Genomic DNA, 20,946 nt, shown 5'->3' on the forward strand with positions numbered 1-20,946 from the left:
ACAAATCAGTAAGCTTAAGGCCATGTAGCTATAGCTTCTATAATTTAAGTTAGATGTTATTAATAATAACGTTATAACTTAGGCCGTGTGCGAGTTCGAGTAAATTGATGGTATATTAAGGGTAATAGTAAATTATTTCGTTATGGTAACGAATTTGGTATTTACCAGAACTTCGAGGTAAATTAAAAAATGAATAAATCAATTTGAAAACTTTTATATATTTACACAAGTGCGGTGCAAAAAATCAATTTGGTTTACCTCAATTTACTCGAACTCGCACACGGCCTTAATAAAGAAAATATATATTAGAACATTTTACATTTACTTTCGATTTACAGTTCCACTGTGCAGCAGAACTGTACTTTATATTGTACAAGAGCAGTCATGCGCATGTGTTGTGCTGGTTTGGTATATATTAAAACGTACATATACACACCGCCAGTCATTATGCGAGAGTGATTCAGAAATTTGCTGCCTGATACGTTTATTCGGTTACAGACAGAGTGTCAGATAAGTTCAGTGCGTTGTTGGGATAGTTTATCGGAGCGGTTCTTTAAACATTTTGCATTTTATATATTCACAAAAAATACATTACAAAAAAAAAAAACAAAAACAGCAATAAAAAAAATATTTTAAGAAACTATTAATTTTTTTAAGTCTATTTAATGGACTGTTACGGAACAAAATTGTTTTCACACTGCAGAAGTCTACAAATAGCATTTTTGCGTTGTTCCTAATATATTTACTCTAAGCATTGAGTGTCGAATAAAAGAAGGAAGAGTGAAGAAAATCAATAATTCAAACAGGACAACGGCCTCATGGATTACCAGTGCTTTTGTCCACGCAAAAGAGTACGTTAATAATAGAAACGAAAGAAAAACTAAACAAAATCAAAATGGAAAATCCCATTAAAAGTGTGTTGTGCGTGTTAATAAATTAAAACAAAACAAAACAAAACAAATCAAAAAAAGTAACGTAATTTTTTTTAAAGATCCAACTGAAAAAATATAAGAAGAATTTGAGCAAGAATTCAATTCGTGTGTGTGTGTGTTTGTATTGTACAACAAAGTTTTCGTAGGGAAAACAGGTCGTCTATAACCAGTGCGATAAAAAAGCTTTACCAATTAAACAGGAAACTGTAGTTTTTGTTTTTGCAATACCGTTCCGCCCCGAAGGGTAGCAAATACATACTAATTTTGTTTTTATAATATATATTCGCGTGCCCAGTTAAGTTGAAGCAGAAATTCGAAGATGTCGCTGCAGACAAAGCGTCAGCACTGCTATTTGTGTGACCTGCCACGGATGCCATGGGCGATGATAAATGATTTTTCCGAAGCGGTCTGTCGTGGTTGTGTTAACTATGAAGGAGCAGATCGTATAGAACTTGTGCTCGATGCCGCTAGGCAAATGAAAAGATTGCATCAAGCAGCTAAACGTAGTCATGAGAATGGAGAAGTTGTACCACAGCAAGCTGTACAGCCACAGCCACAAGGTCAACACCGTGGTGGCGGACCAATCAGTGTGGGAGTTGGAGTTGTTGGACCACAGCAACATCATCATGCTTATCCCACACAGCGTATTGGACCCCCACAAACAAATCTAATGGATTTCCCAGTGAAAATGGAGGCACACGATGCCAGTGTACGCCCAGTACGCATACCACATTTATCATCACACCATATGCCCATTTCAAGTCGTGCTGCAGTCGCTGCAGCAGCTGCAGCTGCAGCCTCAACAGTTAATACCGGTCCAGTTGGTGGACCTGTACCACCAACACTTTCAGTTAATCTAAAACGTCCACCATCCGAAGATGATGATCACGGTGACGGCAGTGGTGGTGGCGGCGGTGGCCCATCAGGCATTAAACGCAACAATATTGATGATCCTACAATTGCACGTCCACCGCTAACACGTGGTGACTCTTTGCCTGCTGCTGTCTCATTTGTGTCAGATCGTCAATCAGGATTACGCGACAAACATCAACCCGTGCGTGCACCCTCATTCGACGCATCATTCAAACCAAACGGTAAGTAATGAACGAAAAACGAACGGCACCTTTGTAGTGCCGTGCAGTGCAGTGTCAATCAAACTTTATCATTGTATCATGCATTGTTATTGTTGTTGTTTTAGTGGTTGGTAGTGCTAACACATACCTGAACATTTCTGACATTATTAGGTTAATTAGTGTGTGATATATACTTAAACAAATAATTAAGTGCTACTACGGTCGGATGTTGGCTATGCAAAGCGACTTAGTAAACGTGAAAAAGATAACGGTGAAAAGGAATTATAAAAAACGAATCAATAATATTTATCTATCACATCAACGCCAAGGCGCAGGGCGCAAGTCGCATTACTTTACGCGCCATTCTTACTTGTCTCTGTCCCATGCCTAACTATCTGAACGACAAAGTTGGGTGTACTTATCAAAAAATAAATATGTTTTCCTTATAGGTTAGATAAGATTAGATATGATAATTGACGCGCTTATCACATAATAAAAATACTCTTACTGATAAGGCAAATACTCGGCAATGACAAAAAAAATCCACCTTTTCCTTCCTTTCCTTGCCTTACCTTTTTTTTTCCAAAGCAACAATTTTTTATCTTCATTGAGCACAACAACAAATTTTTGTGCAATCTCATGTACCAGCGCGTAGAAAAGAAGAAGAAGCACGAAAAACGTACTCACACAGGTGTACATACACAATTCAGCTGTGTATAATAAGGGGTCCAAATAGATATTTCCTACCCTTACCCATACCATTACCATTAACATTTGTCTTGTTAGATTTCTTCTTCCTGCTTAACACCAAACAAGACAACAGCAACAACAACAACCACACACCAACAAAGCTGGCAAAACAAGGAAAAGGAACGAGTAGAGTTGCTGGCATGTACACACATTTTTCAAAAGAAGAAGATTAGGCGCCCTTATTTTACAACTATTTTTGCCATACGCTATTGTTGTTGTTACTGTTATTGTCGTTGTTGTTTTTGTAGTTGTAGTTGCTAAAAATTGTCATGCGCAATACCGCAACACTAACAAAAATGAACGTGCAAAAATCGTTCATGGCTTTCACAAGTTCGTTTGCTTAGTGTGTATTTACTTTTTTTTTCATTTTTTTTTGTTTTTGTTTAATGTTCTTTTTTTGGCTTACATTTTTTTTATTTCTGTTAGTCGTCATTAAACTTGTTTTTATTTTAATCATACGACGGCAACGACAACGACGACGACGACGACGATGAATTTGAAATACGTAGTAGGTGCCATAACACGACGTACATATACGTTGCCTATACAAAATTGGCAAGCACGTATATAGTATACAAGAGTATTTATACAATGTGTATCTATAAAGAGATATGTTTGTAAAAATTTCTGTACTTGTTTTTGCTTATACAAAACTACATGAAAACAGAGAAACATTCTCAGCATAGTAAACCGTAACTAAAAACACAGGCATTCTACATATTGGAACTTTTAATATCTACTTATTGGTGTGTGCATGTGTGTGCCTATCACAGAATGTGTGTGTATAATGTATAATGAATGTGCAAGACCACCAACACAACAATCCACAAATAAATAACTCTTAAAGTGTGGAACGTGTTTCAGTTGTGGATAACAAGACATGAGTTGGAAATTCAAATGTATGGTATAGCCCTAAGCCATACATAATTTTTTTTTGTTTTTTTATCGTCTTTATATGAGTACATAAATAATGCTTAAATAGCATTAATTTTTATCGTTCAAGCAATCACGAGGGGCAGGCACGGAATGTTGTGTGTTGTCTGTACATGGCAAACTTAAAAAATTTAATTATATTTTTTTTTAAACAAACGTTACTGCATTTTAAGCTCGTAAGCTCAGTCAAAACAAATTCACATTTGTTTTTATGCATTGATATGCAGATCACACGACCGAACAAGCTCATCACACTTTAAGTAGATTTCATTTGTATGTGTGTGTGTGTGGATGTGTGTAATTCACAATTACACGTTGAATAACTTAAAGTAAAATATTCATTCCAACGCTTTGATATGCTTCGTTACAAAATAATTATCAGATTCAATTGCTGCTAAAGCTGCTATGTACGCCGCTTCCCTTGCATGTTTATTGTTATTTATTTTAGCGTACATATGTTGTATATAAAGTGTTTAAATATGTACATAGCGTGCATAAACAAGCACGCCAAGTCAGTCGCTTGTATGAATTTATAAGAAAACTAAAATAAAACAATGCTGCGCTTGCATGTCTGTCTCCCCACCGCAATCGTATTTTCGTATTAGACATCGTGACATCACATTCTAAAACAAAACCCAACAAAAGCCAACAAATCCAAAACAAACTCAACCCATGCACATGATTCTTATGTGCCGTGTATGTAGTGAATAAGAAACTTTTATTTATTTATAACTGCCTATTGAGCGGTTACCAATACAGCCAAACAAAGTGCCGGCTAATAAGTTGAGGTGCTGCAATGTCTGAATGTGCCGTGCCGTGCCGTGAGGAGGAAAATATTTTAGCAGATGAAACAGTGCCATGGTATTTTTTTTTTTCTGTTGCTATGATTACTACTGGCGTCTTAGTCAAAAACCGGAAAGATGTGAGAAGTGAAGTGGTAGTACTTGAAGTAGTGGTTCGACGTGGTTTAATGTAGGTTGAACGGGGCACTACACTCGAAGCCAAGCAATCACGTGCGTTAATACAAACATAAAACGCCAATGTCTGACTTTCTCAAATTAATCATTTATATTAGCAACAATTAATATTAATATATAATGTTTAATACTTATAAATAAAAAAAAAAACTTGATTTCATTATAATAATAAATAAGTAATGGAAGCCAAAGAGTTCAATCAAAGATATTTAGATCTTAAACAGATCTAGTATCTAAATGAGAAGTAACTTTACTACTTTTACGAAAAACAGTAGTAGAGAGGAGTAATTTACAATAGGAACTCGAGCTAGTATCTAAGTAGAAAATAGCCATACCATTTCTTTTATGAAAAATAGGGGGAAAGACGAGTTATTAGTAAAAAGATTTTATTGTTAACAGATCTAATACTTAAACAAAGAATAGCCATATTACTACTTCTAATTTGAATAATAAAAGTAGGGTTGAGTAATAAGCAAAAAGAACTATATCTTTAACAGATCTGGTCATAAAGAATACTCATACATATTACTACTTTCAAAAATAACAAGAGTAAAGACGCGTAATTCGCCAAAGGGTCTGCTTAACAAATCTAGAAACTGAACGAAAAGTAATCATACTACTTTTTTCATCGAGAATAGCAGTAGGGAAAGGCATTACTAAAGACACCTTGAATTTTAACAAACCTAATTTCTAACAGATATACCACATAAACGAAAAATAGTCGTACTATTACCTTCAGGGAGAGATAAGCAATTAGCAAAAGCATCTCGATCTTTAGCAAACGAATATCGGTCTTTAAGAATTCCGAAGAGTAGCATATTACCATGAATAAAAGGAGTACGGACGAGTAATTAGTAAAAGAAACTCTATCTTTAGCAAAAGAATCTCGATTTTTAATAAATCCGGTAACTAAGCGAAGAGTAGCGTTTTATAAATATCAGAATGTCGAGAATATTTAATTCGAGGTTTGTCTTTGCTGATCTTTAATACCAAAAGTTTGTCCAAAGACAGGGATCAGATGTTCTGTTTTGCTTCAAGTAATAGAAAAGAACTTGTAGATAAATTTCTGATTTGTGGTGGATTTAAAAGATCCTGTTACAGTACATTCATACAAATTTTCAATTCAACAAAAGATAAAATTTTATCATTAATAATTCGAGATAAAAAATTATGGTTTGATGATTTAATGAATAATATTGTAATATTGTAGAAAAAGTATATAGAAGGAAATCTGTTGTCAAATTAGCAACTGAAATGCCTCACATATGTATATATTGTAAAACACTTAAAATTTCAATACAGTGGACTAAAGAAATTTATATACATTATACCAAAAACGTAATTCTCTAAGGCTTGAAAATAATCAATGGAGAGCATCAAAAAATATTTAGTATTTGAAAAATATAATATATCAAAAGTTGTATCTAAGCTACTATAAGATATATTTCTTCGTTAAACTTAATCGTTAGATTTAACGAAATTTTTAATTTAACGAATATGCGATCCAAACAAGCGTTCGTTTATTTAAACGACAACTGTACTTTCAATAGTGAATGATAAGGAACTACTGTTACTTTCAATATCTTACTTTCAATATCAATATCTTAGCCTCATTCCATATGAGGCTTACCAATTTCTTAGACTGGCCTGTAAAGTATTTACTACGTATAAATTGTAATTTTTCATAGCGTTACATATTTGCCCTTACTTAGAGTATTCAAGCTAACGAAAGGACTAACTCCGAATTCAATTAATTTTATGCAGCTTTGTATATGACAGATATTTGATCCATAGCATGTCTGTGTCTCTGAAGTCTGCACTTACCATATACATTGTGACCGAAAAGCTTTCGGAAATTCTCATTTAAAATTCGCGCGCTGTATATTTTTCGATATTTTAAGTTTATGTAGTTTGGCAGCCCTGTCCTTAATTACTATGCCAAAAATGAGCGCGATCTGTCAGACAGTTCGTTTACGGCAGCTGTTGAAACCAGTTCACCTCAGTAGTGCGTTGCGAAAAAAACAATGGAAAAAAATATTGAACAAAGAGTTTGCATCAAATTTTGTTTTTCGAACGAAATTTCGTGTGCAGAATCGTTGCGAATGCTACAAAAGGCTTATGGGGAATCAGTTTTATCGAAAACTCAAGTTTATGAGTGGTACAAAGCCTTTCAGGACTGTCGTACGACCGTCGAAGACATGCCGCGTTCTGGACGACCTTCGACCTCTACCACCGACGAAAACATTGAAAAGGCAAAGGAAATCGTGTTCAAAAATCCTCATGTGAGTGTTAGAGAGATAGCACGAGAGCTAGGCATCGGTCGTGAGATGGCTCGTTTGATTTTGGTGGACAATTTGTGTATGCGACGTGTCAACGCCCGGCTTGTTCCGATTCACCTCAATTTGTTCAACATTATCAACGATTTTAAGGCCAAACATTCAATAAATACCATCGAACAGCCACCGTATTCACCTGATCTTGCACCGTGTGACTTTTTCCTGTTTCCCAACCTCAAATTACCACTCAGAGGAACGCGTTTTGAATCCATAGAAGACGTAAAACAGAATTCGCAGAGGGAACTCAAAGCCATACCGGAAAGCGCCTATAAGTTTTGATGATTGGAAGAACGTTGGCATTTGTGTATCGCTTCTAATGGAGCATATTTTGAAGGAGATAAAATAAATATTGATGAAGATTAAGAATTTTGCGTTTTATTTAAAATTTTCCGGAAACTTTTCGGTCACAATGTATGTAAATTGGAACAGATATTTAATAGATGTTAATTTAAAAATGTCTAGGATGAGCTTAGAACGCTTTCAGTAATATCTAATATATATATAATTTTTTTGACATATTTTCTTTAATAATGAATAATCTCTTATCTAATGTTGATCGAGTATCAGATGTATTCTCTATTATTTCCTACTCAACTGCTAGTGTCTATTAGTTAAAATAGAGTAAAATAGATTACTTAATAAAATGAATATTTCTTCATCTACTGTATTGATTAAGTTATTGAGTTATATCGATTATATCAGCTGAATTTGATTCAATGCTCTATAACTTCCTACTTATTTGTTAGTCTTTATTAGTAAAAATCTATTTTAGTGTCTATCGCAATAAATAATAATAATAAAACTTTAATCAAATCAAGCATTCGAAGTAAAGATAACGTTATGAATCCCCGAAAAGAATTTCAATATAATTTTTACTTCGAACAACAGTCAATCATGTGTTAAGCTGATGCATTGAAATTTGATGACTGATTAGAACAGTGATTCTCCTTATCAGTTCCTAATATAGAATAATAAAAAAGTATATAAAAAACTGTTGAATTAATAAAACATATTCATGCAATTGCCGATAAGGATAATGTCTGATGTTCTTGTAGCCAGCAATTGTTTTGCTCACATGAAAAGCACTGATAAGCAAAAGTAAACATCACTGCCCGATAAGGTACGCCTATCTTCCAGAGCAGACGCTCAACAAAAAAGCTAAAGCGTACGCCCAATCAATAGGCAAAGTAAACCAATACGCGATATAATTTTATCTGTAACTGAACAGAGTACAACTTTACAGATATTTTCGAAATATTTATTGTGCACAAAATGTGGTATGTGGTATATGGTATGTGAATATGGATGTGGATGTAGATACTACATGTCGATGGTTCCAATTGGGATTTGCCTACGATCACTCATAACTTTGTAAGCGCACGCATGCTTATCTTATCGCAGCGGAAAGTTTGACTGATAACGGTTATCGCTTGACTTGATAACGCTGAAGTGAAATTATCACTTCAGTAATGTAAAGTTTGTTTATTTTCACTATTTGCGTTGTTGGCAATTAAGTTTTTATTTTGTCATGCAATCATTTTCAAAAGAAAAATATATTAAATTAAATCTTATCTCACATGTATGTAGCTAATGTTCTGATAACGACTGACTCTCATTTTATGAGCTTTTAGACACACAGATTTCATTAGGTGGGCAAATAATGTTATCACCATTAATTTTGTGGAAAGATAACGTACCTAACAAAGCATTTGAGGTATTCACTGATTAGCACGCATCTAAACTCGTACGGCACGAACTGCTCTGCTCTAAGAACTGCTTCGAGAAGTGAGAAGTTCGAAAATTCATCTAAGCTTCGTTAAAATTATTTCAGGCATGTGTGATAATTGAACATGTGAAGAATTGATGGGGGAAAAACTATTAACTTTTATGTCACGTTGCAATTTATTGAAAATTCTAAAAAAAAAAATTAATAAAAAAAAGAAAAAAAAAATAAACAGAAAAAAAACTGAACATACACGCCAGCGTTTGCCTTTGGAATTTTAAGCAATTTTAATAAACATGAACAGCTTTGTATGCCAACCGCGTACTAGAAATAAATTAGCGAATTCCGAATTCCTGCCCCGGTCTCTCCTACGCATAAAAATGACGCGTCTACTCTCTATACTATTTAATACGCGAACAAAGTTTTGTTTTATTTAAAACACAAATTAAAATAAAAATTTAGCACAACTGATAAAAAACCGGTTAAACCGGTTCTGCTAAACTCTTAATCGCCATGAATTGCTTATGAGCTTATGCTTGCTATAGTCGGTCGTCATTGCCGTATATTTAATCTGCGAATGCACAATAGTTCACCGTGGGGTTATCATTATCAAATGTTTAGAATAGATTTTGCACATCTAAAAATATAGTCTTGAGGTTTGTATTATCTTTATGCTACCAGTTTCTGGTAGCATTGGATTTTTCTGGGTTTTTAGTAGGACGCCTTGAGTAAATCACATAAAATATGACGAAATAAAAATGATATTTGTTTTAAAAGATAATCAGAAGAATTATTATGTCAAGGAGTTTGGTTAGTGAAGAGAATAGTTTGGAATTAATACTGCAAAAAGTATTATAGATGTTACCTTCCAGTTTAGAAAGAATAAATTTAATATATAAAGATATTGATTACATAGTGAAAGATATTTTTGAGATTGTATACATTATGTGTTCACATTGTTGTAACCCGTGTGGATTCACAGTCCTTGTAAATGTAAAATTCTAAAGAAAGTACAGAACGGTAGTCGTCGTAGAGATTTCTAAGAGCCTATAAATTATGTGGTCTTATTAGTGTAAACTGCAGCGATACACTGTCCTTGTGAAAGGTAAAACTTTATAGGAAGTACTGAGCGCTAGAGAATTTTATTATATCTTCTCATTCTTATAGCCCGTATCGATTAACAGCGCTTGTGAATGAAAAAATACTCAAGGGAATACTTAACTGTTGTTCTCGTAGAGATTTCTAACACTTTATACATTTATATATTATATGACCTTATATATATATGCTCTCGCTGCTGTTATCCGCTGTTGTGAATCACAATCCTTGTGAACGATAAAATCTTAACGGAATACTGACCAAAAGTCGTCATAGATTAGTGACATAGAAACTCGAATAAATGTAGCTTATACAATAAACGTCTAATATAATAAATACCCAATATAACAAATGCTTTGCCGAATTATGATTTCGTCGCGTACAATATCGAATGATTTAACGAATACTGCAGGAAAAAAGAAATGAATCTGAAAGGACCCCTATCGTTAAAGTGACAACTGAAATGCCATATAAAAATACCATAGAACACTTAAGGCTGGTATATATTGAGCTGAAGAAAACGTTAACCCTTAAACCAAAAAAGATATTTTACAAGACTTACAATTGAAAGCATATAACAATCAATAGAGAATATCAAGGAACAAAGGAATTTGTTAAAAAAAAAAAGATATTCAAAAAAAAAGATTTTGAAAAAAAAAAAGATTTTGCAAAAAAAAAAAAGAATTTTTAGAAAAAAAGAAATAATTCCAAAACAAAATAAACTTAAAAAAAATTAAAAAATTAATTAAAATAAAAAGTAATTTTAAAAATAAATAATAATTGAACTATTAAAAACTAGATAACTTCGTTTAACGTATTTATTTGATTAAACGTATTTATTCGATTTCACGAATTCTTCAATTTAACGGATTTAATACAGTTTTTGTATTACCCGAAAAGATAACGAATAGGCTATGGTAGACATCTATTGATATATAGGCTTGAAAAAAATATTTATGGTTTAACCAGAATAGGTTGATGAAGTGCAATTAATTAGATTATACATCACTACAGAAAATCTAATAAATTCAAATCTGAACAAACTCACTCTATAATTTACAGACCAAATATAAGTATTCTTATCAATTTAGTATTTAAATGTGCTTAGCTACTTGGATTTATTATATATTATATGTTGAACACAATTGTTATCAAATGACGGTCCAATTGGATTTTTTATATAAAAAACTTACATATGTTGACATATGTCCATAAATGACGTACTTATACTAAAAATATATTAAAAACTTAATCAACTGATTTAGCTTAACTTAGTATGTATTGTATTTATTAAGTTAAATACTTCAACATGCGCAATCCATAAATCTTGCATTTTAATAGTCATGTGCCATTAGTTATATTTGTGGATACACTTTATATATAGAAAAGTTCTTTGTCCGTGAAAAGTATGATTCAGAGTAGATAGATTATAAGCTCCATATCTTATGCTTATATTCACAATATAGCAACACTATAAGTATTAAATTAAATTATAACTTAAAGTCTGAGTGAGTTTTAATTATAATATGAAAAATAATTTTGATTTTAAATAACTGTACAGCACAACAAATTTTTTCACAGTTGACATTCCTTTGAAGGATATGCCAACAAAATCCCAATAGCTCTCCTGTTAGCCTGCGTGGTTATTGCAATCGCCAACAATCGATCGCCTATGACTATTACGTTCAACATGTAAACACAATCATTTCTGTTGACAACTGTTATGGCTTGTTTATAATACATTGTTTATAATCTTTAATTTTATTGCCCTCATAGTGTCATGAGTTCCTGTCTTTTATACAGATTATCATATGTTTGATAATGATTTCAGACGACCGATGAATACTTGAAATCTCTTTCATTGTCTAGTAACTATTATTATTATAAACTCTCAGATAAGTATATAAACTAAACTCTCTGATAAATATATAAACTACCATTGCTCATTGCTCATTATCTTGAATTTTTTGATTTCTAGTAATGATAGTGGCATGAGTTTTTATCTTGTCTGCAAGTTATTGATGTAGTGATGATAGACTCATAAGAATTTCTATCTTCTCTACAGATTGTCAATTAACTGATCAACGATCAATGAATACTTTAAAATCCTTGCTTTGTATAATAATTATAAGTTCCCTGAGTAATTATGTAGTAATAACTACATAGTTGTTAATTATGATTAGATACTTAGTTATTAGTTAGATAAACTCTGATTATGTAGTAACTTCATTTTTATATTGATCATTATCTTATATTTTATCGCTCTTGTTATGATAGTCGCATGAGAGACCTCAGTGTTTAGTTGTTATCTTTGTAAATCATTATAGTGTTTATTCTCAACTTAATAAACTTAATTAATTAATTGCAATAATTAAAAGAGCTGTACGAAAGTAGATGTTAATAAAAGAACTCATGCGTTTAGCTGTAATTTTTGTAAATTTTTGAGATATTTCACTTTTATTATATTTAAATTAATTAATCAATAAATCAATTTTAACTAATTAAAAAACTTACATACACAGCTGTTTCCTAAACGAAAAATGTACACAAGATCAGCTGTTTCCTAAACAAATTTTTTTAATACCAGTTATTTGTTAAAGCTTCTGTTGTTTAAGGATCATGTCATTGGTTAGGCTAAATTAATAGGGCGTGCGCTAATATAACTCTCAGCACTTTCGTTTGGAGATAGATATGATGTCTAACGTCAGAAATATTCTGACCTCTTTTCTGCAAAGCTGACCTGCAGAGCAGAGAATGCTTTCAAATATTTCCCTTTTTTTTTAAGATCGAGTCGTAGGTTAGGATAGGTTGAAAGAGCGTGTACTAATATAATTGTCAGTACTTTCATTTGAAGATAGACAATAGACAGAAATGTTCTAAACCTCTTTCCTGCAATGTTGACCTGAAGGACAGAGTTTGGCTTCAAAAATGTCTATTTATTTTAGGATCAATTCTAGATCTTGGTAGGTTGAGAGGGCGTGTACTAATATAACTGTCAGTACTTTCATTTGAAGATAGACAAGCATAACCACAGAAATGTTCTAACCTCTTTCCTGCAAAGTTGACCTGAAGAGCAGAGTTTGCCTTCAAAAATATCTGTTTTTTTTTGAGGATCAATTCTAGATCTTGGTAGGTTTTGAGGGCGTGTACTGATATAACTGTCAGTACTTTCAGTTGAAGACATCTATTCTTCATTACGATGATCTTAAACTGAAGTATTATTTTCGAGTTTCTCTGATACTATGTTTTTCTAAATTTTTTTAGAAATATTTCTAATGACTGTTTACCCCACAACATTTTTAATTGACTCTTCACACCATGACTTCTATAATGGTTTACTGTAATCAACATAAGGCATTTTAATAAATTTTCCCTTATAAAAAATCTTAGAATAAAATGAATTTTTATCTTCTAAAAGCTGCATTTTATTCATATTATCAACATTAAGTTACTCATATATGTATGCATATAATTACTCAATATTATTCCATGTTTAATATTATATATACATATGTTTGTACATATACATATATGTATATACATATTTATTTGTTTTATAATGTATTATGCATTTTTTATTTAATCATTTATTTTTATACTGAACTAAGGCCACCAAAACAACGTTATCAATTCAGGGCTACAAATCGTAACAGCTTTTTTTCTTGTTTTTTTTTTTTTGCGAATTATTGCATTAATAAACGAAACTTTATTTACATATACACATCCATCTGAAATATGCAAAGTACGTTGTCGATCCATACGTCGTGACTAGAGTCCATAATGATAAATACACATTTATCGCCGCTTTCAATCACTAACATGGGCGGCACACACACACACACATACATACATACACACTAGAGCGAGATATTTAGCGCTTGCTGCGACTGGATGAGTTTATTCACCACACACATAACATAATACACAAATTAGTATTATAAACAAATGATTTCTATAAATATCGTTTATAGAATAACTTGCCCTAAACGAGTATAAAAAAAAATTAGAAATGAAAATAAAAAAAATAAATAAACACAGCAACAAATAATAAAAACTTACAATTCTAAAAGAAAACCAGAAGTTTTGTTATAAAAACAAAAAAGCAAAAAAAAAACTTGTTCTCCATGTGACTATGTTTTTGTTTTGTGGAACATATTACGAATTGTTGTAGGAATGAATCTTTATTCGGAACGACCGTTTGTGGAATTTAAGTTGCTATTTTCTTACTAAATACTAAACTGGTTCGTTCTCCATGTGATTCCAATGCCTTTTTAATATATGCAACAGCACATCAGCACATTTGTTTGCATTCTTATTGCTGATTGCTGGACTGGACTGGACTGGAGTGGACTGTTAAATCAATAATAAGAATCTAGTGAATTCCTAAAACTTGTATCTCCTGAACGTTTCTCTAACGAGACGAGTCTTTTAAGTGGCGAAACTGGACAACAACGTTTTGTGCTTGGAGTCGCTTGACATCGCGCACTTATCGTTTAAGCTAGTTTTGCTTATGACCAAAATGTAAAACCAGTTACAAGTTTAAAATGTAGTAGAAAAGAATTATTGCAAAAAACAAAAAAAAAAACACAAACAAAAAAAAAATATCCCGCTTTGTGAATTTCTTGTTTAGCTGGTTTTCTTAAAACAATAAAACAACAAAAAAAAATTCGTATTAAAAAAAAAAATCATGCTTTGCCTCAATCGTCACGAAATTAAAACGCAGCGTACAACTCGTCGTCGACGTCGTCAACGTCGTCCAACATACAAACCAAATAGTTCAAGCGTACGTATAGCATATACACAATGAACAGCACACATTTCACCACTACTGTTACAAAAATGACGTATGCATTCATAATTGATTCAAGAAATCCACATCACCCCTTATTCAGGTCTGGGCTACTGGTTCTGCAACAATGACTTGTACAAGGCATTCTCGTATTTACACATCATGATACAAAAAAAAAAAAAATGAAAAAAAAGGCATACAAACTCAATTACACTTCACCTTACGTTTTACCTCACTGCACCGGATCGTAATACATTTTATGGCATACACGTTGTTGCTTTTGTTGTAAATATTTTCTTTGTGCGGCTCCACTGAGAGCATGCGAGTAGCAGATGTTTTTTCTCTATTATTATTATTATTAGTATTTTTTGCTTTTTATTTATAAATTTTGGTGTTTTTTTTTTCGGTTTTTGCTGCTGACGTTTTTGTTGTTTGTTTGGATTTCAATTCAATAAAATTGCCTTAATTCTTAATTTTGTGAAAATATTTTTTTTTCTTTCGTTTCTCATTTTCATTTTTGTTATTGTTTTTTGTTGTGTTGCCATGTAGCATGCTGTGTTTTTGCTTTTATTTTTATTTTTGTTTTTTGTTTTTTTTTTTGTTTTTGTTTTATTAAAAACACAGTGCATGCAGCCAGCGTATGTATCTCAGAATTTATATATAACAACAGAAAAGTTTATTTATCTTCTCATTAGGCAAGAAATCGAATGAAAAATGTTTTGTTGATAAAAATAATTTTCTCCATTCTCCATTCGTTGTGGAACAAAATTTTAATTTTCAAATATTCCAGCACTATAATTCCATGTATATATAGTGTATATATAGTATATATATTCATTCTATCATTGTTATGTTAGCATGTATCAGATTCTATTTTTACCATCGTATTAATAGAGGGAATTTAGTGTTTACCTCACCCACCAACACCCCACAAAATATATTTCTCGATTTCATTTTGAGAAATTTTATTAAATTTATTAACACTTATATACATATATCTATTTATATATACGCACGTATGTTTATGGGATCTCAACAAATGTATTATAATTTAAAATTAAAATATTAATCGATTTATTGTTATCGATAACAGATAACAGATCTTAGATCAATCACTGAATAATCATGAAGCTTATAAGGAATACATAAATTAGTCAATGAGATGGGTGGGACCCTGTAGTATCTACCCCCAGCTATCAAAGATTAAAAGTGCCCAGTTGCGCTGACACGAAAAAAGGATCAACATACATACTTGCTAGGATTATGTACAGTTGATCTATAGTCATTTAATTTTAAATCGAAATTATACAATTTAAATGTCTAATTAGATATTCCAAAAATTATAATTTACATATGTATGTATAGACACATATATTCTTATAGCACAAGAGTGCTTATAGTCCGCGGTGTATCATTATCCCACCCTATCGCGCAAGAGTTCTAATAGATTGCGATGTAGCATTTTTCCATTTTATAACGGATAAGTTGTAATAGGTCCAGGCGTATCATTGTCTTCATCTTATAGCGCAAGAATTCTAATAGGTCGTGGTTTAGCATTGTTATATCGTATAACATAAAAATTCTTATATGTCATCCTGATAATAATCCCATCTTATAGTGCAAGAGTTTTAATAGGTCGCGGTATAGCGTTCGAATTGTAAAGCAAACGAAAGTCTAAGTCAGTGTGAGACTTCAACCAACTAAAAGTATCCCGTTGTCAGACGGTTAACTCCCTCGGGATCACCGATTTGTTATTTCGTAAAGAGACTGTCGAGAGCACGAAGTTCAAACGTTTGTTTTTATTGTTATTATGCAATGGACTACATTTTTTTTATACTGTGTATCTCCATATATCATCGTTGCAGCAGGGTTATTGCAGATAACACACTTCATCTGGGATTGTGAAACTTCATCTGATCTGTCTATGTTTATCGTTGGCTAGGAGAAGATTCAAATTCTTCAGAGCATCTTTTCTTATGACATTTTCTATAATGACATTTATCGGGGGTATGTCGTGTCAGCGTCCATCAATTTTTCAGGGACTCTTTTTCTTACCAATCAAACATACTTTTTATTCTATAAAATCAGAAACTTGGCAAAGATGATTGGATTTGTCAGATTGGTTTACTTTCACTTGAATAGAGGAGTCGTGCGTTTAGCGTTATTTGTACGGTGATCACTGATTCTGAATTTATGGGGATTTACAAAAAAACAATTAAAGTATTTGTATATAAATATATTTTTGTACTTAACAATGGCTTCATGTTATATACAAAGAAATTCTGTGATAAATACTCTGAAATTCTATTTTGAGATTTTTTCTTCAAGTTTATCTGTACTAAATTTTAGATAAAATTATTAATATATATTATATCTATTTCATAAAAAGTGCAAGATATTTCTTATTTCAGATAATATTTTAAAATTGTACATATCCTTAGCAAACTATTCCACAACTTCTTAGATATATTATGATTACAAATTCGATAACTAATAATCGATATCGTTGTTATTCTATTATGTTATCATAAAATAACATAAAATTTTATTTTGCTTGGATTTTCTATGAAATAACACTTTTAAAAAAGTTGATTTCACAGATGCTAGCATTCTGTTACATAACTTATTATTATTTTAAATTCGATAACTGATTATCGATATCAATATGTTATTTTTTCTTTACGTAGAGTGACAGCCTTATGTACTTAAACTCATTTAGGCATAAATAATGGCGCGTTATATTACCATGGTTTAGACATTCAGACTCGTAGAACCACTTAAAAAAAAGGTGGAGGTCCCAAACATCTAGTGAATGAACGATGCCTATCTGAGAAGACGCTATTCTCCAATTCAAGTAACATTATTAATATAACATAAAAATTAAAACTTGTAAAAGAAGTGATTTCCAGAAAAGATCTGGAAAAGTTTCTGTTACAAAGTGTTAGGATTTTCTGAGAAATATTTTTTAGTTTAGAATATACACACATATGCGTGCATTTACAAAAGTTCCACTTTTAGTGATACTAGTAGCGTACTAGTTAAGATTATTAAGACGATCCTAGTACTCTACTAAGGTCTGTTGGTGGTCCTTTTGTTGTACTTAACTATTATTTCTATTTAAGTATATAAAGTGGTTTGAGTTGTGTATTAGTTTAGGTTGTACAAGATGAGTTCTTGTACAGTAGTTCTTTAAGGTCTGTTGTTGGTTCTTGAGTTGTAATTACCTATTAACTCTTAATATTTTAAAAGAAATTCACTGATCAGTGCCACACACCAAAAAACGTCAAACTTGTGAAATCACAAGTTTTTTTCTTAAGTATTTATTTCTTTATCGAAACCAAATAATTTCATATAATTCTTTTAAATTCTTTTTTTTTTTCTAATTTTTATTTCCACATACTTTTATTTTAAATGAAATATTTTCTTTTTTGTACTTAATGTTTTATTTTTATTTGTGTATAATGTATGTTACGGTGCAAATAAATACTTATTGAAAATACATATATTTTTTCCATTTCTCGGGAAAAAATTTTATATGATTTATAGTTTTCTCAACGCCACATCCGGCCGTTTCGCTGGGCAATTCGACGCCTCCAGCCTTACCAACGTCACAACCACAACCTCTACCACAGTCAATAGCACCACCACCTCTACCACAATTATCAACAACAGCCTGTTCAGTTACACAATTAGCACAAAGTCCGATGGCTAATTTAATGTCAATTACAGAGACATTGCCGCCAGGTAGTCCACGCAATGGACCCAGCCCACCAGGACCTCCACCACCGCGTACAGCTTCTCGCGGTAGCCAACATTCACCGAATAGTTCGGGTGAGTTTGCATTAATTAAGCAAACTAACATATAATACAATTTTATTATTCTTTCAAAATTTATATTTTAAAATTTAATTTTAAATTTAATTTTTTTTTTTTTTTGTCATTACAGCAGGCTCATCATCCGGTCGTCGTTCTTCTGGTTCTCGTCATGTTTCTAGCACAACTGTTACCAGTTCGGAAGTGCAATCAAATCAGCCAAATGCTCCACAAGTTGGCCCTGGTGGCTCAGTTAATGTAAGCAGTGGTGGGGGTGCAGGACCATTGCCACCCGGTGCTAACGGCGGACCAGATGCCGGTACTGGACCCAGCGGTAGCAATGGCACAGGACAGTCAGCTCCTGGCATGAATTCAACAGCAACAGCTCCAGGCGCTGCTGCACCTACTTCAGCACAAAATGCCACATTGAAGTGCACATTATGTCAGGAACGTTTAGAGGATACACACTTTGTGCAGTGCCCCTCGGTTAATCATCATAAATTCTGCTTTCCCTGCAGTCGGGAGAGTATTAAGAGACAAAATGTAAGTTAGAAATCCTTAACACGTTATATGGATTATGTTTAATTATGGATCTTATCTTTATACTACAGGGTCTCGGTAATGAGGTGTATTGCCCAAGTGGTGATCGTTGTCCCTTAGCAAATTCCACCATACCATGGGCATTTATGCAAGGTGAAATCACAACAATATTGGGTGAAGAGGTTAAGGTGAAAAAAGAACGTGAGTCTTAATGTCCATTTTATTGTAAGAAGCTACGACGAGCTTTGGAGAAGTTTTAAACAGTTTCAATACAACAACAAAGCGATAACAATACTACTTTAACAACGAGCATTTTCAATATGAAATGTTTGCAGTTTTAACTAACATATCCCAGGAGTCTGCCAACATATGGCAACTCGAACATTTTATTCAGCTAAAACTGTAATGTTGCCAGATTTTCATAGATTATTATAGAGATCTACTGGTATTTGGCATACCAAATAAAAATAAACTACACACTTTTGGTGTTGGAGGATTCACAATTTTTTGTCCAGAAATGACTCCAACTAAAATAAAATTTTTTGTAAAATGCAGTCAAGTTAATGTTGCAGGACTTTTTGGACACCAGTGAACTTTTTAACGGATAAATATTTATATATATTGTACGCAGAACGGATTGACTGTACTAAGGATTTTGTAAATATGAAATATTTTATAATTTTTATAATAAAAAAAAAACTATTTATAAAGCAATCAAATAAGCTTACATTTTAAGTCTTTATATATATATGTGTACCTACCTATATATATATATTTAAATCTATGTGTATACTTACATATTACATGTGTAATTTGAGGAATATGAGTTAGTTTTAATTAATATGTGGACACATTGTTTTATTCGTAGGATGTAGTTTAAATATCTGCTGTAATTGTAGTTGGTTGTTCCTATGCAACAACAGATACACCGATAACTTTAGAAGAGTCTATAAACGATCACATAAATATACAAATGTTTATTATTCTATATATGTACATCAGTATACAAAAATCATACACATACATAATACTACATACCTAAAAACAATAACAAACAAATAAATATTTAAGAATTATTGCGAAAGATATACATACATATATGCATACATATATGAAAAATACTAAATTAGCTAAAGTAGAGTTTGTAGAATCGAAAGTTCGAGATAAAGTTTTAATTTCATAAGACCACCCAATATATATACTATAATTATGATTCATTATAACTATAAGTCGATGAGATAATACAGATAAATACAGATATAGATAAAGATAAAGATAACAGAAGCAAAGCGGTTTGTTATAATTTACATATAAGGAAAAATTAATATATTAACCGTATTGAACTATGTAAATGTTATTCAATAAATTTATGTATGTAAAATTAATAATTTAAGTAAACAAACAGAAAACAAACAAAACAAAAGAAAACAAAACAAAACAAAAATATTAAACACAAATTAATGGATTAAAATATTTATGTTTAAATGAAACACTTTTTGTGATATAGATACAAAACCAATATGAAACTAAAAAGTTTTACATTAAAAATTTTATTTAAAAATTAAAAATTAAAAATTAAAATAAATTATTAAAAGTAAAGTAAAGTAATAATAATAATATTGATAATATTGATAATGGAAACATTATAAGTGTTTTTAGTAAAAATTCAGTAGCAATAATATATGAGTAAATTTATATAAAATCTTTTATATTTATATTTGCATTAATTAAAAAAAAAAACTTACAATTAAATTTAAATTTATATTAAAAAAATTGTAACAAAAGCCAACAAAGCAAAAGCAGAAGCAACAGCAAAACTTTTGTAGCAGCCACAATAGCAAATTGTCCGACGTGTTGCACAAATTTGGAATTGGGTGAATCCCAAACAAAATATTTTTTTTGATTGCTTTCAGAGCAAATACTAAATAAAATTTATAAACAAAATGAAAAATGAAAACTTTTGCAACGCAGTTTGAAATGCG

General features: G+C 31.7%; 1 protein-coding gene across 6 annotated transcripts; it reads left to right on the forward strand.

Moving 5' to 3' along the window:
* Positions 1-481: 481 nt before the first annotated feature.
* LOC119669341 (interferon regulatory factor 2-binding protein 2-A-like) lies at positions 482-20,482 on the forward strand. Of its 6 annotated transcripts, none has more exons than XM_038079184.1 (4): positions 482-2,026; positions 18,341-18,442; positions 18,561-18,967; positions 19,036-20,482. In XM_038079184.1, the coding sequence occupies exons 1-4, from the start codon at positions 1,252-1,254 to the stop codon at positions 19,174-19,176; spliced, it is 1,425 nt and encodes a 474-aa protein (XP_037935112.1). In that variant the 5' UTR covers positions 482-1,251; the 3' UTR covers positions 19,177-20,482. The 6 variants fall into 6 exon arrangements, with proteins under 6 accessions (XP_037935112.1, XP_037935111.1, XP_037935110.1 ...); XM_038079183.1 differs by having other exon boundaries at positions 18,558-18,967; positions 19,036-20,481; XM_038079182.1 differs by having other exon boundaries at positions 18,158-18,442; positions 19,036-20,480.
* Positions 20,483-20,946: the final 464 nt, after the last annotated feature.

This window comes from Teleopsis dalmanni, chromosome 1 (assembly GCF_002237135.1).
Source record: "Teleopsis dalmanni isolate 2A chromosome 1, ASM223713v2, whole genome shotgun sequence".
In the NCBI taxonomy this organism is placed as follows: Eukaryota; Metazoa; Arthropoda; class Insecta; order Diptera; family Diopsidae; genus Teleopsis; species Teleopsis dalmanni.

Bases quoted from the DNA above. Each gene is read 5' to 3' on its own strand.
- LOC119669341 (XM_038079181.1), top strand. From the start codon at position 1,252: ATGTCGCTGCAGACAAAGCGTCAGCACTGCTATTTGTGTGACCTGCCA. The intron at 18,443-18,557 runs GTGAGTTTGCAT...TTGTCATTACAG, and splicing joins ACATTCACCGAATAGTTCGG to CAGGCTCATCATCCGGTCGT. The intron at 18,968-19,035 runs GTAAGTTAGAAA...TTTATACTACAG, and splicing joins AGAGTATTAAGAGACAAAAT to GGTCTCGGTAATGAGGTGTA.